This window comes from Mauremys mutica, chromosome 8 (genome assembly GCF_020497125.1).
Source record: "Mauremys mutica isolate MM-2020 ecotype Southern chromosome 8, ASM2049712v1, whole genome shotgun sequence".
Classification (NCBI taxonomy): Eukaryota; Metazoa; Chordata; order Testudines; family Geoemydidae; genus Mauremys; species Mauremys mutica.
The window spans coordinates 89,780,191-89,808,129 of NC_059079.1; the positions used below are offsets into that span (position 1 = coordinate 89,780,191).

A 27,939-nucleotide genomic window follows, 5' to 3' on the forward strand; every position below is an offset into this window, starting at 1 on the left:
GGGTCTGTAAGTGGGGTAGGATAGGAAACATAGTGGCTATGAGAAGAGTTGTACAGAGTACATTTAAAGAAACACTAGGGAGCAAACAGATCACATTGCTGACCCCACAAATGGATCCAGCTGCTTCTCTTCCTGGTACCTGCTACAGTTGGGTGTCTTAAAGGCACAGGCTACTGCAGCCATAATGAGTTAACATGGAGCAATGCCTCCAAGACGGTCACTCTCTGCCAGGTCACATGATAGCACCAGGGCTCGGAACCTGCCGGATCACCTGTCATTAACCCTTTGCAGACATCACACATGAGAGCACGAGATCAAATCTATCCAACTTACGGCTCGGCCCATGAATCTTGATAGGCTTGGAGCTGATCAGTGAATGGGAACAGGCTTGGCAGACGCAGTCTTTCCCGCTGAATGTCACTTTGTCTCCAATGGGGAACGGCTTCCTGCAGCCACAGAGAAGGCAGGAAAGCATAAGAAACACACCTCCCCTGCTTAGAGCTCCAGCTAGGCTTCAGGGTGGCTCCCTGGGCTAGTCTGTCCTTCTGATCCTGTCCATGGGCCTCCGCTTATTCCCTCATGGGGCAGCCATTCAGGGCAGGCCAGGGGCACCAGCTGCTGCAGTATTGGTCCCACTCCAGAGTGATTGCAAAGAGCTAAGCTACACCTGTCTCTTCCCTAGTTTCTCCCGTGGTGAGATCAGGCTGTCCAAGGGAAGGATGGAGCAGGTGTGGGGAAGATCTTGGAAGTAGAAGAAGGGTGTAAGGGGCAGACCAAGCAGGGTGTCCGCCACACAGGGATTACAGAGCTGCAGGGGAGGACTGAGGCAAGACAAAGGATTTCTTTCTTCCCGATGAAAAATGGTGATATAGGAAGTGTATACACGCACCTAGATGAATGCACACACCTACAATCAACCACACAGTGAGACATACACCTGGAGAAGTGTACACCCCTACATCCAACCACAGCCACACGCATAGAGATACCTCCCCCTGGAGAACATACCCACCCACACCTGAACACAAGCACACACAGGGGCATGCACCCATCCCCAGAGATATGGATGCAAAACATTGAGAGACACATGCACAAACATTAGTGCCCTGCTATTCTGGTCCTGCACCCCCGCAGCTCCATCCATGAGCCTCAGCCCTGCCCTTAGCACCCTGCTATTCCAGTCCTGCACCCCTGAAGCTCTGCCAATGCGCCTCAGCCCTGCCCTTAGTGCTCCACTATTCCAGTCCTGCACCCCCACAGCTCTGCCAAAGCACCTCAGCCCTGCCCTTAGCACCCTGCTATTCCAGTCCTGCACCCCCACAGCTCTGCCAAAGCACCTCAGCCCTGCCCTTAGCACCCTGCTATTCCAGTCCTGCACCCCTGAAGCTCTGCCAATGCGCCTCAGCCCTGCCCTTAGTACCCTGCTATTCCAGTCCTGCACCCCCACAGCTCTGCCAAAGCACCTCAGTCCAGCCCTTAGCACCCTGCTATTCCAGTCCTGCATCCCTGCAGCTCCGCCAATATGCTTCAGCCCTGCCCTTAGCACCCTGCTATTCCAGTCCTGTGTGATGAACAGATTCTCTCCATTCAGTCAAGCTGGGGATTGTGTACAGCCAGCGGGTCTGGTTGGGAATTCGCCAAAGCCACGTTCACTAGTACTCAGCCAGGCTTGGAACCAGCTATCCAGGGGTGAAAGGTGAGGGTTCTGGCTTGCTTCCCCGTGGCTTTCACTGAGGCAGGAGATGGAAGACTGGTTTATTGGGTGAAGTGGGGTGAGGAGAGAAGATCCAAAGAATTTATGTATGTCCCCCCCGCCACCCCAACTGCAATGTCCCTGATGGGAATAGCATGTTTGCTATGTCTGAGGGCCCCCATTACACCAAGCTACAAAAAACATTTATGGCATTGCTGAGATGGGTCTTTGCCCCAGCGCTGGCCTGAAAACCAGCAGCGCCTTCCCAGCGTCAGGCATTGGCCTGCTCCTGGGGTGGGGGTGTGGTACCCTGCAGCTGCATGTCCAACTCACCTGCACATGCTGCAGACAAAGCACTTGGGGTGGTATGTCCTGCCCAGGGCAGAGATGACCTCTCCAGTGATGAAGTCGCGGCAGCTGTCGCAGCGGGTCCCGTAGAGCTGCTGGTAGTCATGGGTGCAGATGTACTCCCCGTTCTTAAAGAAGAAGCCTGATTGGGCCAGGTCACAGCCGCACACTAGAGAGGGAGAAAACAGCCCCAAGGGGAGAAGAGTCAGCCCAGCGACCATCTTCACAAGCCAGGCACGTTTCCTCCAAGAGCTTCCGAGAGGTGCCACGAGGTGAGGAGTTTCTGAGTCAAGGGAAAGTCATTGCGGGGTCAGCCTGGGCTAGCACAGTCACAGCATCTCAGCAAAGCACTTGGAACACTACTGGATGCTGCACCCATTCCCATAAGGACAACAGCTGAGAGCACACAGGGAGTGAGGCCATGTGCTCCCCCCATCGCCTTTACGGGGGTCCTCTCGGTGGCCCTGTACTGCATCTTCACTCCTGGTTTCCACACTCCTCCCTTCCCTACAGCCCCCCCTTTTTTTTTAAATGGTTGCAACTTGGCCTACGCACATGGGAGCTTTGAATTAATCCTCAGAGAATAAGCATTAAGGTGAAGCACTAACTGCTTTGACCATCATAGCTGGGCCTGGACTTCTCTATAGAACTCACCAGCCGCGTCCCAGTGCACACCAGGAGGGTCTCTGGGAAAACCTAGCATGAATTCTTCAGCCGTAGTCTCTCAAATGTGATTGTTCCAAAAACTTGATCAGGAGCCTTGGGGGCGGGGATCCGGCCTGAGGACTGCAGGCATCTCAGTAGATTCCTTCCTTTCCGCAGCCGGCCAGCCCTCCAGCCCTGAAATGCTGAGGGGCCAGTGGGCACCTCCTGCAGCCCCACAAGATGTCACTGTTGGGCTGCAGGCCCGGTCCAGGATGAAGCCTCCTGGTTTTGGAAAGGGATGGGCCGTGCTGAGAGGAAACTGTAGGCCGCACCCAGTGGTCAAAGGAACTGGCCAGCAAGATGATTCCAGTGCATTGCAGCCTGACATGACCGAACATGGATTGGGCTAATCTAAGAGCTGCATTATTCCCTCACCCTGCCCACCATACCTGATGGCACCTAAACAGGGTCAGGCACATCCCCCTTCCCTCTACATTTTGCCTTTACAAATATCAGAGGGTTTTTTTATTTTAATTGCTTTAGTGCTCGTGACAGTGATTGCCAGGTAGTATTAGCTAGCACCAGGCATGCTGGGGACAGGTGCCATGCAAACTTCCTCCACACAGACCCACCCCTAGGGCTTACGCACTGGCAGGCTCTTCCTGCAGGCTTGGCTAGGAAAGAGGCCATGTAGCCGCAGTAGCTGCCCAATGACTAATGGATAAGCCTGGCCCCAAGGCCATCAGAGCTGCTGTGCCAGGTTTGGAAAGGCAGCCACCACCTCCTTCATCACCTGCTGTGGCTCCAAATTACAGTGGCAGCAGCATGAGGTGAGTTCACGATTACGAGTCTGACTTTTACCCTGCATCTCTTTTAATACCAACAAAGCACCACATGCTCCAAGACTGTCCTTTGAGCAGGGGTACAGAACTGAGGGTCTTCCAATGAAATCCCCCCTTCAGCCCAGGAGCTCTGCTGCAAGATGGTGCAACTGCAGAGAGTAGCAGAGCAGGCAACCGAGCATTCAGTGGCACAACCCATCCAGCCTGGACGGTGGATCTTCTGCTCCCTTAGTTTTGCACATGACTTGGGACTGTTACCAGGAGCTTTTAAACCACCCCAGGAAGCTCCCATGGGTGACAGGTGCCTCTTCAGTTTGTTTCTTTTAAAAGAAATCAAGAATCAGCAGGATTCAGCTGCTGCTCCTGTTACCTTGTCATGGCAAAGGCATTCACAGACCTGGAAAGTAGCAATGGGAGTCGGAGCATAGGGCTGCTGATGCTGGAGACAGGAACAGGACTAATCTCAGCCCATTAACTTCTCCAGGAGAAAGAGGCTGCCTTCAGAACTGCCATGCAGGTGGCATGGCTGAATGATGCATGAAAATGTCTGCCGGGGGCTGAGTGGCCAAGGGGTGCTGCTTGCTTGATGGGGCAGGCAAAGAGCTAATTCTGGTCTGCGAATGGATGGGCCCCAAAGCCCTCACAGGGTGGGTGTGTGATCACTGCATCAGCTGGGGAGTGCAAACTCTTGCTTCAGGCTCTCTTATATACCCTCCCATTCCCCAAGCTCAGCAGAGGGATCTGAGCACCCAGGAATGAGGCAGCAGAAAGTGCCAAGATGATCTCAAAGCACTTTATTGGCATGAATGCCCCAGAGTCCCTTTGTGCCATGGAGCAGTATCATCATCCCTATTTTACAAGTGGGGAAACTGAGTCACAGGGAAGGGTAGTGACTTGGGTGCTCCACGGTCACACAAGAAGTCTGTGGCACCTGCCACAACACTGGGATGAATCTGGCCCTTAGTTCCATGCTCTAACCCCTGCCCCATGCGCCCTCCCCTAGCACTGAGTTGTAGAACAGAACAGCTAAGCTGTGCGGGGAGTCCAGCTCACATTCAGGGGGGCTGGTCTGCACTTGGAGAGGGGACTTGCATAGTGCTTGGAGAGACTTGAACATTCAACAGAAGTCTGGCAACCCTTTGAGGTATTTAGTGCTAAGCCGAACAGCTCAGCTTCCTACCAGCCACGCTCTGTGCAGGTCTCCTGGCCTAGGAGTAGATGTCTGCCCCCAGCTCCCCGAGCCTTATGTCCCACCAGGGACACTTACCATGGGGTCCCAGTCAGTCTGCAAGAGGAGCTTCTCACAACAACCCTTCTTCTCATTGCCTCCACTGATACCTCCAGCTGCCCCCCTCCTGCTCAACCCTCAGTGCCTGGCCCCAGGTCAGTTCAGAAAGCAGCTGGAACGCCCAGAGCTGCAGAAGCAGCACGCAGCCCCCCAAAGCCTGCAAGCAGCTGTTTGCAGTGCTGTGCTTCTCCCACCTTTGCACAGATGTGCTTCCATTCCCCACCTCCCAGCTGGGGACAGTGCCACCGGTGAGGTAACGCTCAGCTGTTGCTTCACTCGCAAGCAGCCATTGGGCAGAACAAAAGCAGATGCCTCCTCATTCTTCCCGCTGCATCCTCCAGGTACTGCAGTGATGAGGATGGACGGACCAGCTCTGTCAGACTCAGCTCAGGCCCAGACACAGAGGCAAGAGTTGCAGAGGCAGGTTTTGGCCCCATCTGCCCCAGGGCCAGAAGCACGTTGGCGCTAACCACTGGGCAATGGCTATCGAGCGCTCTGGGCTGAGGGCAGGCGGGGGGATGTGGGAAACCTGGCGGGGGAGCAGGGGAGCGAGGAGGCCAGTGCAGGGGCCGGGGAAAGGTGAGGCTGGGTGGGGAGGGAGCTGGGAGAGGCAGGTGGGGGAGGAGGGTTTCCTCTCATAATTTATTCTCTTTCACTTTGAAATCAGACGGCAGCCACTGCCAAGCTCTCCCCGGTGGCTCCTCGTCCTCTTTGAAGCTGGAGCCAGCCTGAGCTCTTTGTCTGGTGGAAGAGTTTGCTGTTTTGCACAGATAATGCAGTGGGGGAGGGGTTTCTGCAGCAGAGCGCTGTGCACCTGCAGGCCAGCACCGAGAGCGACCTGGGCCCGGTGGCTGGGGGCGTCTGGGAATCTGAGGCTGGCTGTATCCTGGGGAGGTCCCTGTGTACACACAGGGCGGTATGTGCATGCAAAGGAGACGTACATATATGTATATATGCAAAGAGAGAGATAGTGTGTATGTGGGGTTGGCTCTGACTGTGGGAGAGACCAAAACTACCCTGAAGAGAGACACCCTCCTCCCCGCCCGTGCATGAAGGAGTCACTAAGTGCAGGCGATTTGTGCCCGGGTCAGCGTGAGGCGATGAGAACTAGGAGGAGCAGAGGTCTTTAATAAACCCTGGTAATTCTGTGCTTTACAATGTATAGAGTCCGCGTAAGAGCGGCTCTTTTAATAAATGGACTAAGGAGCCCTTTAGCATCTGTTCAGGGCCATTAGCTTTAATGGCCTCTCAGCTCTGCTCCCCTTAAGCTCCTCCTCAGGACCGGGGGAGGAGCCCAACTGGCCCATGTTGCTCTCAGCAGACACTGCACATGGCCCAGGAAGAGCACAGGGAGCTGGTGTGCTTGGGCAGTGCACAACGGTGGGCCGGGGGAGCTTCACGCCTCCAGGAGGCAGGCTGCCACGCAGCTCAGGGCACTGCGCCAGGAAGGCCTTGCCAGCCGTTGGGAATGTGATGGCCCCTGCGTGAAGTGAGTTGGTGGCTCTCACAATGCAGTTCCTATTGGACAGGTGTCCACAATACACAAACCACCGTCACAACCATTCGCCCCACCCTCCACCCCCAGTTGGCTCATTCCCAGAATGAGGCAAGTCCCAGGATCCGGCTGAAATTAGAAAGTAAGAAGCCCACACTTCTTCTGCACAGGTTGGTGGGCCTTGTCAAATTAATTAACTGCTATTAACCATTCATTTATCTGCGCAGTAAACGTACATGGGGCTTTGCGGACACAGATGGGGTCAGGTGAATTTCCCATCCCAGCTCCCGCAGGAGATGCACTAGGACCGGGCTTAACATCCCTACTTGGCATCTTCACCGATCTGCCTTATTAAGCGTGAGAGTGTCTTCGAAGCCCTGCAGCAGCACATGGAGGGTGGGGGTGTGCTGGGGGTTTCTCCTTTGATCAGCCTGTGTGAAAGCACCTCTGGATCAAATGCACTGTCCCCTGGGAGTCCCCTGAGGGAGTTTAGCCTGAGCTGCAGTACATGGCGTCCTGGGGCACATTGATTTCATCCTCATTTCATATCAGTCAACTTCATTATTGCGGAATTAGTCAGTTACCAGTTGACGACCCTGCCAGGAGCAGCTCTTGGTTTCTGCCCCCTTTTCTCCAGGTTTTCTCTCAGCTGGGGCCAGCTCGCTGTCAAGGATGCCTCAGAACAGCTACTCCCTTCTCCCCTCTCCCTGGGGCAGGAGGACTACTAGGATACTGGCTGAGGCACACTGCAAGGCCATGCCCGCAGGTCAGGATCATGGTGCATGAGCGGAGCTGTGCACTGGTCCAGGACTAGAAAGGCAAAGGGGGGGCTGTAGGGCAGAATTAAGGTGCCCTGGAAGACCCATGTGAGATGCCAGGACTAGACTAGCAGAGAGGTTTGCAGACGTGGAACTGAGGTGCATACACAGAGCTATTGGGATAGGAGAGAAGGTGGGGAGTTTGCGCAGCACTCTCCCAGGTCTGGCTCTAGCCAGCTCTCTCAGTCTCTCCCATGCACAAGCACTAAATCCCCAACCCCCCACCCAAGGAATCAGAACCCCTTGTGAGAACCACATAGGTTTCACCACAACTCAGTGGGGCTGGATTAGTCACACCCAGGCCTTTCAGCTTCCAGCACAGATACCAGGCAGGTGGGGCAGCACGACCAGAAATCCTTAAAGCTGTAGCCTCCTACCTTGGCAGGTGAAGCACCTGATGTGGAAGTGATTGCTCTGGACGCGCACCACCTCTCCCTTACATGTGTCTCCGCAGCGGTAGCACTGGATGACGGTGGATCTGCCGCCAGAGCCATACGGGTTTTGTTGATAGGGAACTGCTGGTGGAAAGGAGAGAGTGACAAAGACAGGGTGTGTTATCATGACGGAGGCAGCGGGTCCCATCTGGGCACTGCCCAGCTGGCTGCAAGTCATGATTCCAACACAACTTAAACTGTGAGCTCTGTCTTTTTGTTGTGTGTTTGTACAGCACCTAGCACAATGGGGCCCTGATCCATGACTGGGGCTCCCGGGTGCGACTGCAATACAGATAATGAACACTAGTCATAATAGTGATGGAGAAGAGCTACAATAGTGAAAACGGTCAGCAATTCATCACCTCTGTGAAAACAATACATGCCCCAGAGGGCTGTCAGTGAGAGGTAGCTCCAGTGAGCAGAGAAAGGGACTGGGAGTCAAGAAACTTGGTGTTCTGCTCCTTGCCCTGCCCCGGATTCACTGCAGGCCACTTCCCCATCCGTGCCTCAGTTTCCCCATCTGCACACTGAGGACAATGAGACTGATCCAGCTTCATAAGCTCCGCAAGGTCTTGAGACAACAGGTTCTAAAAAGGGCAAAACGTCACTCCTTATTCTCCTCATTCTAGGTGAATGGGCTTGGAATAAACCACCAACTGCCCTCCCCCCGCAGAAGACGGGGCAGGTCTGCGTTATGGACCATGTGCAAGCCATGTACCCACTTCTCAAAGGCTCGACAGTGGGGTGCACAGGAATGGAAGCCAAAAATGAAAATTGGGCTTGGCCACTGGACCCTGTCTCCCTAGGTGCAGCCCCGGACTCACCTAGACCCTGATTCTTACTGGCTTTTACCAAGCAAATGGTGCCAAGAACCTGCCACCCGGAAATATGAGAGCCCAGGAGGATCCATGGGGACATGTACTGTTCTCCCAGACTCAAAGAGCCTCAGGTGGAGCTCCCTGAGTCCCTGCTATCCTGCAGAGGGAGAGGGGGGCACAGGGCTCTGGTTTTCTGAGGTTCCTTTCTGGACCAGTGCAACCATGTAAAAAAAACCCAAACCGCAGCTGGAAGGATGAGAAGTGAAAGCACATGCATCCTGCAGCCGTGCTGAGACGTACAGCCCCAAAGGATCTGTCTGCACCCCCCACCTGCCCCCGCCTCGCTGTCTCCCCTTCCCTCCCGTTTGGGGTGTATATTTACTGCTGCAGCCAGGCAGTGTCTCTGCAGTTCCCAAACATCTGCTCCCCAGCCCTCGGAAGAGGAGCTGCTGCCTGAGTAAACACATCCTAGTCCAAACACTAACCCCACTCTCCAGCAGATGCTTCCCAGCTGCAGAGTCAGCAAGGAGCCTGCCGAACAGCAAGCCCTCCCAGAAACTGCATCTCCTCCCTTCCAAGGCCAGCACAGCTCCTTCCCCGCCCCCCACCAGGACAGCTGCCCCTTGCTCCTTTTGCATGATCATCTTGAGGCCACCTTGCTTTCCTTTTCTCAGATGAGCCTGGGGTTGAGGAAAGGCCCCACCAGGCATCCTCAGGGAGGGACGTCTCTTCTTTCTCCACAAACCAGGGGCAGTAGGGACAGTGGTTGGACAAGCTTCCTACCCTCTGCCAGGCTAGTGCATCCCAACAGACCTGCAGGGAGGGCATTAGTCGCGTTTAGGGTGACCAGACAGCAAATGTGAAAAATCGGGATGGGGGTGGGGGATAATAGGAGCCTATATAAGAAAAAGACCCCAAAATCGGGATTGTCCCTATAAAATTGGGACATCTGGTCACCCTAGTTGTGTTCTGTAGCCCATTCAATCCTGGGCATCTGCTGAGAGAGACAACAAACTGACAATGCCAAACTGTGTGTGTGTGTGGGCGGGGGGGGGGGGGGATTTTAGTGATGCTGACATCTATTTCATTAGGAACTGGAGTGACAGACACTAATTTATTTCACCCAGGCCTCCAAATAGCTGTCAGGAGATAACAACCTTCATTCTGTATGGACCTAGGCTGGGATCAAACCTGCCCCTGGGAGGTGAAAGGCTCCACTTTTCATCATCAACCCCCAGAACTGGTCATCATCACCAGTCTGTCTGGAGGATGGGACAGCTCCCTTGTGGGAAGTGTTCTGCTGGGAGCTAGAGAAGCACTGAAAGGGAGCAGCCTCTCCAGAAATCTCCTTGGGATCCCTCAGGGAGTGACTCGCTGCGGAACGCAGGGCAGACACTGGAAGGGTGGTAGACTGTGGAGTGGTTTGTTTGTCCAGGTAAATGGTGGAAGCTTCACTGCTCGAGCCATTAAACTGGAGAAAACCCTGGAAAATAGACTGTAGGGCAGGAGTGCACCAACTTCCTCAGCCTGACGAACATGGAAAAATCCTCTGGGGGATTCTCCTCCAGCTCCTCTCCTCAAAACCGCCTCCCTCATTGCTTGCTCAGCAGAACATTTCACACTGCAGACCACCAGGAAGGGCTGTGTACACCACAGCGTGAGAAGGACGGGAGCAGAACAGAACCCTGCTCTTGGCTCGAGGGGAAAAGGCAGGAACTATACAACCAAAGGAGTCCTTTCCCCTCGGATTTCTACAAGCCAGCTCTCCCTCAGAACACAGCCATCGCAGAGGGATAAAGGGCATCTCCTGTCCGTTACGATTTCATAGTCTTTTGTTCTAGGCGCGTCTCTCCCACGCAGTGTGCAGTAGCTTTTGGACACGGGATTGGGTTTTTAGGCCCGAGCAGCAAAGTATTTGTTCCTGCTGCCACTACTGTAAGAATGCAAAGAGCGTGTGAGGCTCGGAGGAGATGAGTGGAAAAAGAGCAGTAGGCTGAAGCCTCTGAGCAGAAATTTCAGTGGTTGGCGAGTCTGAGCCAATGGGCTGGAGACTAGGTAACCCCAGGATGAACTATCTAGATGGGGAAAAAAGGAAAGCGAGGTCCTTGAAAGCCTGGTACATGAACAAAGGCCCAGAGCTTGAGTGAAGAGACATCAAACAGCAGAGATCTCTCGGCAGAAAGACACATCATTAGCTGTAGCGATGGGGCTATATTCAGCAAATTCGGTGCCAGACAAAGAGAAAGAATCAGCCCACTGTGGGTTCTTATGCTAAAAACCCAACACAAATTAAAGAGTATCTTGCGCCCAAATCCCATCTGATATACCAAACCCTCAGCCAGTGATCATCTGAGCTCTTTTACCGGTCACTGAGACAGGCTCTTTGGGTACAAAACAGTGTCCACAATTAGTGACTTCTAAGGTGTGGCCCCTAGTCCTGTCCAGACAGGCAATTCATCTCACGATATTTTTGAGCCTGCTGTAATCCATCTCCCCTTCTCAGTGTGGAAAGCTGCTGTCTAGGCAGGGCATGGGAAAAGCACACTTTCCCCGATGTATTTGATACAGGTCACATCCAGAGACAGACTCAAGCCCAGGCCCAGATCTGGAGCTGAACTTCCAAGGGTTGCTGGACTTTTCATCCTGCAAATGTTTTGCATACACAGAACTCCCGGTGACACCAACACAGATTCTGCAGGTGGAGGGTTGCAGGATTTAAACCTGGAGCTGTGGTTTGGCCTACCACAGAGATAGCAACTAGCTCCAATGTTTGGCTCTGGACCTGAGCTTCTCCAAGGTCCCAAATATTGGTTCTGACTCACTTCTAGTTCCAAGAGATGGGAAACTATTCCCAAATGGGCTGGTTTTCCTGATGTTTGAAATGAGCTGGGCTGCCCAGTTGGCGGATCCAGTAGTGACAGCATAGGAATCTCCGAGTTCTGCCAATAGAGCTCATCACTGCAAACTAATAAAACCCAGCAACAAATCCATGTGCTTGCTCAGACATCGCCCATATGGAAATAAACAACAGGGCATGACTCTGAGGTCCTAGATCAAACCACAGAACAAAGCACTAAAAAATAGCCTGGCACGAACTGTTACAATAGACAGCTTCTCAGCCGGGAGCATTTATAGTATGATCGCATGCCTACGGACAGGCGATGCCTGGGGCCGTAGAGAACTCTTCTCTCAGGAAATGCTTGATGAGAGAGGACTGTATATGTGGAGGAAAGAAAAGAGCCTAAATGCTACACTGGCTAGGCTCTCTCCCTTAGTATGCTCCAACACTGACCAGGAAGAAACCTACATTGGCCTCTCGAGGAGGGTGGACTGGATGGGGCCTAAGAGTCTCTTTCCAGCTGTCATTTCTGAGAGTCCATGAAATCCAAGACTGTTCGGCAAACCTGGGGCACAACTGTTAACGTCACATGATCCAGGGTCCCTACTAGACTAAGTGGTCCGGGTCCCCCAGGGATATATATGATACTGATTCCTGGTATATTGCAATAGCTTGTGAATACCGATATATTCTGTATGGGATGCCAGCAGAGAAAGTGGTGCCAACCTCCTCTGCCAGCCCATGGGATAGAACCACGCCACTCCGGAGGCCTCGGCCAGAGAAACTGGGGATGTGAGTAGAGGAATGAATCAACATTTGAATAAACATTAATAAAAATCTGTGTCGGAAAATTCATCCATCAATTATGGGCTTCTTGTCTCTAGGGGGAACTTCCCGGTGACCATAGCAACCTGTCACCAAGCCCCTGAGCTGACAATCTGACAGAAGAGAGGAAGACAGAGAGAGAGAATAGGAAAGAGTAGGAGAGGGATGGAGGAGCCTACTGAACTCAATGACACCAGTGTAAATCCAGAAATCAGAGGAGTCACTCCAGATTTACAGCAGCATATGGGGGATCAGGATCTGGCCCAGGGAATCATCACCTTCTTGCATGCTCGCTTTGTTCAGCATGAAGCGGAAAGCTCCCCCAAATTGAGATTAACCTCAGGCTGGCTCTGGAATTTCTCCCTCTAAACCTCAGTGCTTTGTTTCACTCTGCCTCCGTTTGTTTTCAAGAAGCTGGCTGTTCCCTCTGGGCCCTGCACAGGAAGTATGACACATCGCTACACCCCCTAGCAGAGGGACAGCTGATCAGGGTAAAGCTCATTATGCCAAAATAATCCAGTAATAATGTAAGTGGCATTAGGTGACTCGCAGGCTGAGATGCGGGAGTAAGGGGCAGGGGGTGGGGATCTAAGCTGCGCTGCCATAGGAATGCCTTAATCTCACCCTGGTTCACTCCTGCCCGAGATGGACATGCTTGTTTAGCAAGAAAATTAAGCCAAGTTCACCTAATTGTTAATGCACCAACTCCCAACTGCAGCACTAAAGGCTGCGTAGGGTTAGATTCCTCCCTGGTGTAATTCCAGCCTCTTCCAGCAGGGATGATTTGGCCCATAAGAGTCCCATGTGGCCCCCCCGGCCACTGTTTATCTATTTTTACCCTATGCATTGGTAGGAGTGGGGAAGGGAAGCCATCTGGAACTCCCAGCTTCCCAGCCTTGGGCTGTATCTCTTTTCAATGTCTTTGCTGCTGCATTTGTCATCTCCAGTCAGTGATCAGGACCCCACTGTGCCTGGGACCGGTGACCACATCACCAAGGGCTGTGACCTTGTCAGATCTTACAAGCCAAGCGGGCTTGGGCTGGTCAGCCCTTGGATAGGAGACCACTACGGGAAAACCAGATGCCGTAGGGGCAGATGCAGGTGCTATTCCCCGGAAGTCAATTCTGAAGCTGAACCCCAGCAGAGCACCAGGCGTGCTGTGGTGCTGGGACACCAGCTGAGTGGCCACATTCAACTATTTACCAAAGAGCTCCTGGGGCACTTCCCCTGCAAGTGAAGATGTTCGTTCCAGTATACGTTGGTAATCGCTTCCTCCTAAGGCCCCCCTGCAGTCTCAGTTAGGTAAACTGTTTTTCTTCCTTTCCTGTCCTGTCCACACGCTGTCTGTGTCCTAAATCGCGGTGTGGCATTGCTATGCCCTGCCAAACAGCTGCTGCGTTCCTCCCCAGAGGAGTGGCCGGGGGAGCAATCCCTGCATAGTCTGGGATCCTTCGGGATGAAAGAAATGATCTTCATAAAAAAGATAGGAGAGTGAAGCCTCCACAAATAACAGGGAGAAGCCATCTGCCAGGTGGCAAAAGAACCTGCTGTCCCCAACCATGCTCCCTACAGACATTGCACTCATCGGCCAGGCTAGTGGCACCACCTGGTGCTGCAGTGAGAGTGACTGGTGCCTAGAGACTAGCTGCTTAAGAAATGCTGCTGATAGATGTCCCAGGGCCTGTGGGATCTGTTCTAACAGGGACTCAGCGCAGCATGCTTAGGTGCTGAGAAAGTGTGAAGTACCTCGTATGGCTTTGCACTGCCCCCTGCTGGCTGTCCCAAGAGCCATTGATTGGCTTAAAATTGTTATTAACAGCACGTGGAAGGGTCTTAAGTGCCTGATATAAAGAGTGTACAGACCAGCATGGTGCTGTGATGGAAGCAGCTCAGACATAGCGATATACACACTGAATCAGCTGGCTTGTGCGTGTGATGGAAGCAGCACAGCACAGTACTGCCTTAAGGATGAGATGTGCTCAGCAAATCACCTGATTGAAAGGTGTGACATAAACAGAGTGTAAGACGGTTCAAAGGTGTGATATAAACAGAGCATAAGATGCCTCAGCAATGAGATATAATCAGGGAGTCAACTGACTTGGAAGTGTAGAAAGCAGGCTGGATTCCTGTGTCCAAGTGCCCTGTTAAACCCTGCGCGCACCGAGCGGACTGGATGAGTGTTTCGGTACAAGCTGGATTGAATCCAGGTACTCAACAGGAGGAAAGTGTCCAGATGCACAAACTGGACACAACTGAGGCATGGGGTTGTAAAGGGGGCAGGGGCTGTAGCAGATATTTTGTATCAGCTAGAATACAAGCTCTGGGAACAGGAGACCAACGGGTTTTTCTAAGATATCCTTTCCATCGTTCCTTATAAGCATCCTGCCACTGTCCTGTTTTTTTTATCCTTGCTCAGCTGATATAACCCTGTCCTGTCTTGTATGCCATTCGTGCTCCAGGACGTCACACCTTGCTTGGAGATCCTGACTTTGTTTGATACGAGTGTATTTGAGAGATACCTACCCCCACAGTAGCATGGTGAGGCTGATAAAATTAACTATTGGTAATTAATGTTTCCACAACGCTTGGAAAGCCATAGGTGAAGGGTACTGCAGAAATGCTAAGTATTCATTATTAACCAGTACCAGTATTGTGCGTTGTTGTGTGAAGTGTATTCTGGTGTGCCGATGTGTATGATATGAGTGTGCAGGTGTAGAAGAGCTGAGTGTGATGTGGGTGTGCTGGTATGCATTGGGGTGCAGATGTGTGCATGGACGTACATGTAGCTAGTTGATGTGGGTGTGTTGGTATGGATGTATGTGCAGATGTGTGATGCGGGTGTGTCCAGGGGGTGGTGATATGTGAAGATCTGCAACGTGGGTGTGTTAGATGTGTGATGTGGGTGGGTGTTGGCATGGATGTATGTGTAGATGTGTGATGTGGGTGTGTTGGGGAGTGTGTTGGTATGGATGTAGATGTAGATGTGTGATGTGGGTGTGTGTTGGTATGTATGTGTAGATGTGTGATGTGGGTATGTTCAGGGTGTGTTGGTATGGATGTAGGTGTAGATGTTTGATGTGGGTGTGTCGGGATGTGTGCTGGTATGGATATATGTGTAGATGTTTGATGTGGCTGTGTCGAGGTGTGTGGTGATATGGATGTATGTGTAGATGTGTAATGTGGGTGTGTCGGGGTGTGTGTTGGTATGGATGGATGTGTAGATGTGTGATGTTGGTGTGTCTGGGGGGTATTGGTATGGATGTATGTGTAGATGTGGGTATGTTGGGATGTGTGTTGGTATGGATGTATGTGTAGATGTGTGATGTGGGTGTGTTGGGATGTGTGTTGGTATGGATGGATGTGTAGATGTGTGATGTGGGTGTGTGTTGGTATGGATGTGTGTGTGATGTGGGTATGTTGGGATGTGTGTTGGTATGGATGTGTGTGTGATGTGGGTATGTTGGGATGTGTGTTGGTATGGATGGATGTGTAGATGTGTGATGTGGGTGTGTGTTGGTATGGATGTGTGTGTGATGTGGGTATGTTGGGATGTGTGTTGGTATGGATGGATGTGTAGATGTGTGATGTGGGTGTGTCAGGGTGTGTGTTGGGATGTGGCTATGCAATGTATGTGCTGGTGTGTGAGGCGCTAGGTGTGGAAGGGAGTGCCTGTCCGGGAACACATCCCATGATGAAAGAGGCATGTGCCGTCTCTGTAACTCTGCAGAATGGGTTCTTGGGTCAGCCGTTCCCATGCAGGTCAGTGCCCTATGGACACTTGTCCTGCTCCCTTCCTGCGCAGGAAGGAACTAGTGAATGATTAATCCTGTTAATCCGCTGCACATTTCCTGCAGTAACTGGCCTGTAAATCATCCTCTCTGAAAAATCCACACTGTGCCGCGGTTGCCAAGTGCAGAGAATGATAGCGTGGTAGGTGTTACAGGAGACTGGCTCCTGAAGGCTGTTCACATTGCTGCCAAGTGTGGCACAGTGTGACGAAGGACTGAGGGGCAGCCGCCTGGGAGGAGCAGGGAGCACATGACTCGATAGAGGTGCAAAGGGGAAACTTGCACAATGAAATGAACATCAGACTGAAAAAGGCCGTAGGGCCCCAATCCAGCCAGCGCCTAAACACATTCTCAGTAATAGGCTGGTGATCTGTTCCCATTGGAAACACCCTGGAGTAAAGCACGTGCTTAAGTGCTTTGCTGGATCAGGGACTAAGGCTTTGGCTACACTTACACTTCAAAGCGCGGCAGCGCTTTGAAGCGCTAAGTGTAGTCAAAGCGCCAGCGCTGGGAGAAAGCTCTCCCAGCGCTGTCCGTACTCCACCTCCCTGTGGGGAATAACGGACAGCGCTGGGGCTTTGACTACACTGGCGCTTTGCAGCGCCGCAATTTGCAGCGCTGGAGAGGGTGTGTTTTCACACCCTGCTGCAGCGCTGCAAATTTGTAAGTGTAGCCAAGCCCTTAAAAAGGAGATTTAAGAATAGCCCATAGCCAAGTAGTGGATTATTGTCGTTAGCAGCTGGGCTTCGGGATCCTGGGGTAGGGCATGGGGAGGTAAAAAGCTGAGTCTGCTGCTCTTAATCCCTTCAGTGCCCTGCAATGGGCTACCCTGGCCTTTCCCCTGCTTACCAGCTACCCTGCAGATAATACTCTGCATGGGCGTAGTGTCTGTGTGTCCTGCCAGACATTGCTGGAGATGCTGCTGTCACGAGGGAACTGGATTAGAGATTGAATCTCGAAGAGGGTATGCCCGGGCGGGGTGTGTGTGCGTCTCAACAACCATCCATTCAAGGCGGCCCCACACAAACTGTAGCTGCTATATTTGCTTGTTAGCTGTAATTAGCTGCAGCCCTCCTAGTGGCAGGCAAGGGGTTTACTGGGCGTGGCCTGCCCAGGACGGGATTCCCAACTGCAGACAAACCCAAACAAAAAGGAACTACAACCCTGCCCCTTTATTTACATAAGGAGGACAATGAGCGCAGTGAGCAACCCGCCTGAGTGTGGTCACCAGGAAGGTCCCCGCTGCATGGAGTGCTCCTCGGGAGCTTTCGAACATCCTGAGATGCCACGCCCTGTGGCTGCTGCAATCTGTTACCCATGGCGCTGTGTCATGGTGCCAGAGCACTGAATCTGGACCAAAAGGAGCTGCCAGCTGTGCGCCCATATTGAAAACAAGCTGCTGAAAGCAGCTGACGGGCTTCTGACCTGAAGGATTAGCCAGGAGCCTTGGCCTGTACTGACTGTGGCTTAGCAAGAGGAAGGGAGAACAACCCAGCTTGCAAGGGGTAAAAACAATCATCATTGTTCCCTTGAGAAAGCTGGTACCTGCCTGCCTTGCTCCGAGACCTACGCTCAACAGGTTGGTGGACACTGGAAGGTCAAGGGACGTCCCTCAGTGAGTCGCCAGCAACATTTTTTGCTTCAAGTTCTTTTATGGAAGGAGGCTGGGGCAAAATGCCAGATTGTCAGCCATGGAAAGGAGATGGGTAGAGGTCGGAGCCACAGGGAGACCCTTGCTCTGATGACGGGATGGGAAGCCCATGTCTTGGTGCCCCAAGGGAGAGAGAATCTGCTGAGGAATCTGTGGAGATGAAATGGTGAGAAGAAGGGGACCCAGCCCCCAACTGAGGGTGTGGGCAGAGTGGGGCTTGGGCCCTAAGCTGTTATCCAGCTGGGAAAGCCCCCCCACAGATCCCACTCTGGACTCTTTCACTGAAGAACGGGGCTGGCTGTAATCTCTTCTCCCAAACTCCCAGAAGTAAACAGTTGCTAAAGTCCTGAGCCAAATTCTGCCTGGGGTGAGGCCTTGGAGTTGCACCAGAGAGTCTGTGTACGAACAGCCACTTTCCAAAGAGGTGACCCGACAAATGCAGTTACTTCTCGGGGATTTGGGGAAAGCCAACACTACATCCATTGAAACAGGGAACCCAGAGAACTCCCGAATACCTGTCTGGCTCTGCGGCTCTAGCATCCCAGGCCCCACACTGACCACAGGGCTATTTGCTGAACCTGGAATTCATTTATCTAGCAAAGAAAAGAGATGGGGCCGCAAATGTCTCCTTTTAGTGTTCTGAAAGCATTCTAGGCTCATCCCCACATCTCAGACTACCATCAGTCAGGATGGAATTCAGCCTGTTTCTCATCCGGGGACAAGCCAGCGGCTTGGGAGGAAGGGAAATACCCCAGCATGTGGAGATTTAGTTAACCCTTTCCACACAACTTCAGTGTCTCCCTCAAGCCTCTTGTCACCCAATAAGCAGAAGCAGGGATTAGGGATGTGGAGTCTAGTGGTTAAAGCAGCAGATTGTGGCTCAGGACTCCTGAATTCTCTTCCCAGCTCAGCCACAGGCTTCTTCTGAGCCACTTCAATCATTCTGTGCCTTGGTTTCCCCATCTATAAAATAGGGATAATGATTCCTCCCTACTCTATATCGCGGTGTTGTGTGGATAGAGCCATACTATGGTGGAGACGTGGAAATTCCTCTATAGATAGAGGGAGAAAAGAAAACCACAGCAGTTTTACTGCAAGACAGAGATGCACCTTCCCTGAGGAACTTCATGCCAAATCCATTCATCCAGTGAGACCAGGAGAAGGAAAGCTCCCAACGCCAGTTCCCAGTAATACAAGCACCTTCCTTTAAGATCCAACAAGCCCATCATTTCAATGTTGACTAAAAGAAGTAGATGATCTTGTTAACCGTACGACCAGCTCTGTGAAGGTCACAGATTGCAAAACACGTGGTCTGGTGCCTCCTGCCACTAACAGCATCTGAGGACACAGCTCTAGGCTGTCACTGCTCTATTATCATGGATCTTTCTGGCCTCCCCTTTGTGTGTGTCTCATTTCAGAATACTGACCATCCCTATGCATGGAATAGCCAATTCTGTAATCAACAGAGCGGGGTTTGATGTTTGGATGCGGGAGGTATTGAGATTAGAGTTTGGAAACTGATCTCGGGTGGGAAGTGTGGGATCTTGACCATTTCTGGCACCTTGATATCCTGTTGATGGGCACATTAGAAAAGCCCCACTAGGGAGACAGTTGGTAGGATTATAATCTAATGAGCACTGACAGCAGCTTTCGCCTGTCTTCCTTAGCAGGTGAAGGGGGTGAATTCAGAGATCTCTCTCTCTTCTCTTCCCACAGTCGTCACCATACTGTCTGATAGAGATGAAGCTCACAAATCAGTAAGTGTGTCCCACCAAAGCAGGCACAAGCAGATAAACAATGAGTGAGAATCTCGCTGCCACCCGAATGCAGCAGACAGCTTTTTGGTCAACATTTTCAGCCAGGGTGGTGATTTTGTACATCCAGTGTCATGTACCTTGGCCCTGATTTTCACCCGCACTGATCATTCCCAGCTCCAGTTGAAGTCAACAGGACCTGGGGGCACTTGGTGCCTCTGAGAATCAGGCCGAAGGGGTCTCAAGTTGGACACCCAAGAACTGGAGCACCCAAAATTGGAGGCCCTATCTGAGAAACAGTATCATTTATAAATAGCTGGAAGAGAGGTGAACTAAACAAAGGGGCAGAGAGGAGTGGCTGAGAGCAATAGCAGCTGCTGGGGCAGGGATGATGGAGTGATGCTGAAGCGATGGGTGGGGAAAGCTGGAGATGCCCACTGGATTCTGCCCAAGATGGCTATGTAAATCGGGGCTATCATACAAGTCGATTGGAAGAGGATTTGGTGATCCAGTCAGTGAGGGGAAAGCTGGTAAGTTGGCAGGGTCTGTGCTCACACGTAGGCTAAATACACTGCACCCATTCTGAAACACATTGTGTTAAGGGGTCCAGAGCCCTGGTCTACTGTACAAGGCACACAATGGTGTGCAAGGCACTATGCAAATTTGGAAGAAAGTTAAAGGTCCCACCCTGCCTCAAGAAGCTGACGATTGGGAGAGAGGCAGGGAATCAATTAGTTACAGGGTCAAATACTCAGTCTTGCACCAGAAATTCATTCTGCAGGCATGGCAATGCCAACCAAAGTTTTGCAGATGGAAATTGTGCTCATAAATAAAGGGGCCAGCCTCAGCCTTGCTAAAACTTGCCCCGTACAGATCTATTCTGTCCACAGATGCACAGGTACAACTGTCACTGGGACTTGCACAGGTGTGTTTGAGAGCCGAGTTGGGCCCATGTGATGCCCAGCATAACATCCAGACAGATACACAGATACAAAGAGAAATGCACTATTGGAAGTACTGAGCATAGATCTACTGACTTCAGTGCAAGTCCCACACATAGCAGGCTTGCAGGGTCAGCCTATTTAGTTTGCATGAACTTGTCATGCAGCTGGGATGTTGAATGCTGCTAAGACCAACCCTCCCATTTGCCAGCCTCAGTGAAAGCAGCAGTGTGTTGTCCCTGGTGGTCTGAGGGGATCTCCAATCCAAGAGGCTGCACTGATGTGTGGGAAGGAGCATGCACTAGCTGAAGCTGGATATTTTACTCACACTACAAGCTGCTGCCAGGCAGACAAAGGTGGGGAAGAGCATCAGGAGCTGGCACAAAGCCGCCCACTAGCTGACAGCCTGGCCTGAGGGCTAGCATAAACACAAGGGAAAGGACTAACTCAGAGCCATGGTAGCCAGCTGAGAAACTCTGACTGCAACCCACAACAGCCTGATCTGAAGTACTAGCTGGCTCTAGCAGTGTAAAAACGGCAGCAGTTCCTGGTGGAAGATCAGGACTGCTGGTTAGTGCCCAGCTCTCAGCTGCACAGGAATCGCTCCAGGCTCCCAAATACAAGAGACACAGGTGCAGGAACTGTTTTCTGGGTAGGAAGCCCATCAGGACAAACGCAGCCATGGGCTAGGAAATGATGCTGCACTGATCCCCCGCTTTGCCCTACCCTCCCCTCTCGCTCCCTTTTCTACACACATGCATCCCCTGCCCTTATCACCCCTTGGCATCGGAGCTGCTAGTTACAACCACAAAAGGGTCAAACACTTATACCTGTACGCTTAAAATGTACCAAGATAACTAGGCTGAGGGCCAGGATGATTTACTGATGCTTTGTAGTGAGAGAAGATGCGCAGAGAAATTGCATCCACCAGGGACCGCTAGGCTTGGGAATAGGGTCTGGGTCTCTGGCCAGTGGTGGAAAACTAGTATGGTGGCAGGGCCGAGTTTGGCACCAGCAGGTTCAGTTACCAGGCTGTTGCTGGCCAGCTCTACTGAATATGGGAAAACCAATTCTTCACCAAAACATTCTTTGAGCGACAGACGGCATTCGGACTGAAGAGAGAATTTTCACAGAAAATTTTCATTTGGGACAAAATTTTCCTCAATGAAGCCCCAGAATTTTTTCAGTTAACGTTTTCAGGTGTTGGTAAAAAAGGTTCAGATTTTGTTTGTTGAAAACAAAACATTCTTACCCAACCCCAATTTCGTTTTACAAAAAGTGGTTTTAAAAACCGGAACATTTCTTATGGGTTCTGAGGACGTATTGGAAGCGCTGCAGATTTGTTTAATTTCATATGAAAGCTAATTGGTGGATTTTCTGATCAGCTCTAATATAAATTCCTGAATGGTCTGGGACCCGGCTGCCTTCATAGTTCCACCAGGGAAAGGGGTCACGCTAGCAGCCCCCTGGTTTAAGAGGGAGATGACATTCTCCAGGAAGGGGCTGGACTCTGCAGTCACCCCCATCCACAGCCAGGAGTTATTAACTTTCCAAGCAGGCTGTTCACTCCCCGCTTTCCCCTGCACTCTCCTATGGGGGTGGCTTGCAGGCACGTGCCACTAGTATGTTACTATTCCAGCTGAGAATTTCTAGTCCAGATGAGTCTGGCTGGGATGTTGGTTTGCATTTTTCATTTGATTCCAATAGTTGTATGTTTTTGAATGATTGTCGCTGCACCCAGAGCCAGGGAAACACACTTCTAACAAATCACAAATCATAAAGGATGAAAACAGCAGAGGGGCTGCAGGTCAGGAGTGAGATCCACTAGCAGGGATTTTAGTAGACAGGGCAGGACTGAGTTGTATAAGCATTGCTGAGCGTGGGAGCCCAGCTCCTGAAGGCGGGGCTGAAGGTGGGGATTTCAATAGACAGGGCAGGACTGTTGGAAGGCCCAGCCTTTGAACAGCAGGCCTGAGGTATTTCCACCCTCTCAACGAGTGCTGGAGTTAGCTAGTGTGGTGTGTCATTCAGGCAGGATTACAAACCTTAGACAAAATCATGCTTCTCTCGCCTTTTCCATCAGAGCCATCTGCAGCTGACAGCTACAGATCTAAACTGTGCTACTGCTCCTAATCTGGCCTCAGGCTCCCCTAATTAGATCACAACCAATTATTGCTTCCACCTGCCTTGCGCTGTCATCCTCCGTAACCATCCCCGGCAAGCGGTGTCACCTCCTGCAGCACGAAAAGGGAAATAAACAAGATGTGGGTGCTCAGGAGAGCAGTGAGCAGAACTGAAGTGGCAGATGCCGACTTAGACGACATCACATCTCTGCTGGCTGCAGGACAGGACTGTTAAAGGCAGCCAGACACATCACACTCAGCTGGGGCTGGCAGTCACAGGGGGTTGTGTTTATTTGGGGTTTTATAGGGAGGAATTTAATGCAATTTAATGTTCATGAATGTACAGGATAACGCTAGCCAGGCCAGCTGTGGCTAAGTGCTGTGCAATCCTTTGCATAGCTCTATCAATGATCCTCAGTCTTGACTGGTAGCTGCCCCACTGTTCCACTCCTAGCACCCCACACTGCTCTGCTATCACACTCCTACCTCACAGCACCCCCTGCTCTTCCAGGTGTTGGTCTCTCTTGACTGGCAACTGCTCGAGCTGCTCAGCTCTCTCTGAGCTGCGTGAGGATACATAAGGGGCGTGAAGGGTGAAAGAATGCGGGCTCTGTGAGAAGTTGCTTGCATCCACTAATGGCAGGGAAATGTCAGAGTCAAACACACACACGTCTTTGAAGCAACAGCTGCTGGACGATGATGTGGGAAGACGCGTTAGCGGTGCCAGAGCTCCACGCTACCAGCAAGGACATGTCAGCACCACGTGGTGAAGCGTGCTTGGGAAGGAGCTGGACATGCTGTAGGGAAACACTGCCATGGCTCCAAAAAGGAAGCAGCAAAATAAAAAGAGAAGGGGAGAAAGAAAGAGGGAAAAGAATCAAAGGAAAGACAAACAGAAAAGGGTTGGGGAAAGAAAGAAAGAAAGAAAGAACGAACGAGGCAAGAAGAAAATAGTCATAAAGAGGCGAATAAAGAAAAAGGGAGAGGAAAATAGGATGCAGGGAATAAAGAAAGAGCTCAGAGCATCGTTAGTTTCTGGCTGGGCTTATGGAAATTGTACGCTAAACACAAGTGTTGCAGGAAACTGGTGATTGTCTCTGTGCACTGAGTAACCCAGCTACCTTGCAATGCAGCCAGTGGCTTTCATAGCATGTTTGCTGCTTGCAGGATGTTTACTACCTGAGGATCTGGCAGGCTGTATAGAATCATATACAGAAGGAAAACCAAAGACCCAAAAAGGCATGTCTATGCTGCAGCTGAGTGTGAGCCTCCCAGCCTGGGTAGACAGACTCATGCTAGTGGGGCTCGAGCTAGCATGCTAAAAATAGCAACGTGGCTGTGCAGGCTGGAGCTCTGGCTCTCAAGCCTAGGGGGTCGGCTGAACCCAAGAGCCCGAGCTCCAGCCTGAGTTGCAACATCCCCAGTGCTATGTTTAACACACTAGCTTACACCTTACTAGGCTCGCTCTCAGCTGCAGTCAGGGCCCGCTCCAGCGTTTTTGCTGCCCCAAGCGGCGAGGAAAAAAAAAACAACCCCGCGATCAGCGGCTGCTCTACCGCGCTGCTTCATTCTTTCTTCGGCGGCAATTTGGTGGCCGGTCCTTCCCTCCAAGACGGACCGAGGGACCCGCTGCTGAATTGCCACCGAAGACCTGGACGTGCCACCCCTTTCCATTGGCCGCCCCAAGCACCTGCTTCCTGCGCTGGTGCCTGGAGCCGGCCCTGGCTGCAGTGTAGGCAGTCTTTGGTTTTCCTCCTGTATATTATGGTTCTAAGGCAGGGGTGGGCAAACTTTTTGGCCCGAGGGCCACATCGGGGTTGCGAAACTGTATGGAGGGCTGGGTAGGGAAGGCTGTGCCTCCCCAAACAGCCTGGCCTGGCCCCCGCCCCTATCCTCCCCCTCCCACTTCCCGCCCCCTGACTGCCCCCCTCAGAACCCCTGACTCATCCAACCTCCCCGTTCCTTGTCCCCTGACCGCCCCCTCCCAGGACCCCTGCTCCTAACCACCACCCCAAGACCCCACCCCCTCTCCAACCCCCCCGCTCCCTGTCCCCTGACTGCCCCAACCCCTATCCACCCCCCCACCCCCAACAGGTCCCGCGGGACTCCCACGCCTATCCAACCGCCCCTTGCTCCCTGTCCTCTGACTGCCCGCTGGGACCCTCTGCCCCTTATCCAACCCCACTGTCCGCCCCCTTACCATGCTGCTCAGAGCAACAGGAGCTCGCAGCCCCGCTGCCCAGCCAGAGTCAGCCACACCGCCACGCTGCCAGGCAGGAGTGGAGGGCCAGAGTGCTGGTGGTGTGGCGAGCTGAGGCTGTGGGGGCAGTGGGGGAGGGGGCCAGGGGCTAGCCGCCCCGGCCGGGAGCTCAAAGGCCGGGCGGGACGGTCCCGCAGGCCGGATGTGGCCCGCGGGCCGTAGTTTGCCCACCTCCATTCTAAGGGAACCTCTTGAACCCTCTTGACCCCCTTAGCCATGCAGCTAAGCCTGGCACCTTTTATTTTGCTACCCTGCAAGCTACAAGCAGCCCGTCCCGTTGGTAGGGTGTCATGTCGCATCACACCGCTGCAGCCTCGTTCCATCCCCACAGCAGAGGTTGGATCTTTCTCACCCCCCCTGAAATTGTTTTATGGGACATGAGGTGAAACGTAGGCAACTCTCATGACATTTGGTGGTTTTCTTGACACTCCTCCAGCTGCTGGAGTCATGTTATTACATGAGAATATCAGCTTTGGCTAAAAAAAAGGGGGGGGGATGGGAGACTTTTCTAGCTCCGATGGCCTTGGAGAAAAGCTTGAAAACCTGACCTCTAAGGGCTCCGAAAGCAGAAGGCAAATGAAAATAGCCCAATATTTAATGCTTTTAAAATATCCTGATTTCTGAACACTTAGAGCTGGCAATACAGGGACAGACTTTCCCACTTACGGCCCCCTTGCAAAATTCAAGCTACGGAGCAACACAGCCATCCATCCGAAGGTTAATATGCTTAACAGTAGTTGCCAGGTAACCCTGCCTGGTCCTCAAGGAACACCGAGCAGCCAATGAAAGTGTTTTCTGATGCTATAATGCTCCTCTTTGTGTTTCACTGGCTGTGTGCGCTGCCATTCCAGGGACCATATCCTGATGGGGGAGCTGTGTGGGTGGAGTTTCTGGGGAAACCAGCAAAGTGCATTTGGTCGGGGGGCTGGTTTCATTCTCTGCTGTGATCAGCCCCCTTCATACTGCACCCAGAATCCTGCAGAAGTGACGGGCCCATAAAGGAGTTTACCGGGTGGTACAGAGCTTCTGTAATTGCTGTGCTCTGTGCCCATCACAGACCCCAATGCAGGGCATGCCAGGAACACGTTGGAGGAGAGCGGTCATGGCATGAGTACTGGGTAATTGGCTGTGGAATGGCCCTACAGCCCTAAGGCTGCTCTAACTTTTACCATGGGGTGCAAAGGTGCCTTAAAACAAAATTTGGGAGGAACAGAGATCCTGTCCCCGTGTCCCTGCTTAATCAAAAGTAGCTAATACTTCCCAATGGGCTTCTTCAGGGCGACTGCTGGACACGTAACAGTCAAGCCCCAGCAACGATCAACGCAGGCTGGGAACAGTGTGGGGCAAGTGACCCTCTCGCTGCCAGAGCAGCCCACAAAGCCGTACTGCACTCTCAGTGCCACGGAGAAGAGCGGGTGCTGGCTGAATTCGCAGCTCCCCTGGAGCAACGTTCCAGGCTCTGCTAAATTTGGGGGTGTTCCTGGGGATACCCCTGGGAGTCTGACTGCATTCCCAGAGGTCTCCCCTGACTGCCCCTTAGCTCCAGCATTTTCCCTGAGGTTCCCCCCAACACAGCAGTGGGAGAGCGAGGAGCCTGGATGTTACAGGGACAGGGGACATTGCACAGAGTCTCGGCTCAGAGCCACTGGATGTAAGTAAGGGGATTAACCGCCCTGCTGTGCTGAAAGGGGACGACGGGGGTGAGATGGCTGGAAGGTAAAGCAGGTTCAGCAGCACCAAATGGGCCTGAAAATCCTCCGAGACCTTTCCATTAAAGCAGCCCTTTTAACGAGCAAAGCCGCCGTGATATTTTCTCTGCTGGGGCAGAGTGAGCCCAGCAGGGACGGGGAGGCTGGCCCAAGCAGATGTCATGGGGGTTGTGACGGTGGGGGAGGCCCCCTCTGCAGGGGTAAACAGCCTGGGTAGCAGGCAGGTTCAGCCACCACTCAACTAAAGCTTGCCCAGGGCCTGTGCAGCCCCCAGCAAAGCTGCTTAATCCCCAGGATACATGGAGACGAGCCAGTGTGCGGCACCGCATTAGTGCGCTCCTGGCACATGGGAGCCTGCCACGTGTCTGTGCATGGAGGGACGAGCTGTGGGGCTAGCGAAGAGAGCGTGCTCTGAGCCAGCTTGCTGGGAAGAAGGCACACAGGGAACAGGCCTGTAGGTGTCGCTGTGTTCCATCTGGGGTGCCCCCCCAACACAGTGTTCCACCATGGGGGGGGAGTGTTGAGGGGGCTCCCCGGCTTTCCACCCAGCAGAATGCCTGCCTCCACTGCTCCCAGCAGGGAAGGACCTCCCTTAGGGAGCTCTGACTGGGTGAAACGGCTGCCTAACATCTAAACTCAGGGTCCCCTTCCATAGCTTCCACCCAGCTCTCCCTTTCTACAGCACAGGTGGGGGTCCATATCTCCACAGCCGTTTTTTCTAGCTCTCAGGATCTGCAAACACAGCCTGCGCCCATGCGGGTGGTACCACTGGGGGTTCGTTCCCTCTCCCACGTCAGCACCAGGGTAAAGATTCCACTGGGGTAGATTCTGCTGCCAGTGTCCCTCGTATAACCCCACCAACAGCAGCCAGGCTGTACAGGGCACCGTGTTATGAGGGCAGGCCTTGGCCCTGCCGTTGGAAGCTAGGCAGCAGCTCTGGAGCTGAACGCGACTCCCTATCCTCCACCCACGCAAGCTCTGCAGTGGTACAGGGTATTAAGGAACTTGCTAGTCCCCCACGGCAGCGACTCTGACTCTGAGCTGTGCAGGGAGCAGCCTGGCAAGGCACGAAGGGGACACTTTTACAGAGTCCCTTTCCAGCACAAAGCCACATTTTAAAGTTTAATCAAATAGCCTGGCACTCGCTAACCAAAACAACTAAATAAATGAAAAGGCAAATGGTCTAAAGAGAGCATAATGGTGGCACAGAACTTCCTGCCACCTGGCAGGCTCTGTATTTCAGGACCAGCTTCTAGGCAAAAGCTTCTCTCGGGGGACACTGTTAATATCTTCAGCTGCCAGTAGGAGGGCTGTGCCGGGAACACTCTACTTCTGCCTGGAACAGAGAGGGAGAGTGGGAGGGATGCGGGGTGGGGAGCGAGGCAGGAGGCGTGAACAGCAGGGAATACACGGAGGAGACAGTGGGGGTGTGCAGGGTAGAGTGTTTGTACTAGAATGAAGGTGCATGTGTCAGTGTGTACAGGATATGCTAGATTGCATGTGTTAGTGAGTTAATATATGCATGCTGCATTCTAACATCATAATGCAGTCTAACCCATGCAAACAGGTACATGAACACACATGCTAAAGCAGGCTGCCTGTGTTAGCAGGCAGGTTTTATTGTGCGCAGGTGTATTAGCATGTGTACATCACAATGTGTAACCCTAT

At 52.5% G+C, this 27,939-nt stretch overlaps 1 protein-coding gene across 7 annotated transcripts in view; it reads right to left on the reverse strand.

The window, feature by feature from the left end:
• The window catches only part of ABLIM3 (actin binding LIM protein family member 3), a 114,568-nt gene that overhangs the window by 49,440 nt on the left and 37,189 nt on the right, over positions 1-27,939 (reverse strand). For 5 of the 7 annotated variants that reach the window (XM_045026711.1, XM_045026714.1, XM_045026716.1 and 2 more), the window contains 3 exons: positions 7,507-7,647; positions 2,027-2,210; positions 334-446 (listed from right to left, as the gene is read on the reverse strand). In XM_045026711.1, the coding sequence (XP_044882646.1) occupies positions 334-446; positions 2,027-2,210; positions 7,507-7,647 (438 nt within the window). The remainder of the gene's footprint in view (positions 1-333; positions 447-2,026; positions 2,211-7,506; positions 7,648-27,939) is intronic. The other 2 variants (XM_045026713.1, XM_045026712.1) reach the window with 1 other exon arrangement.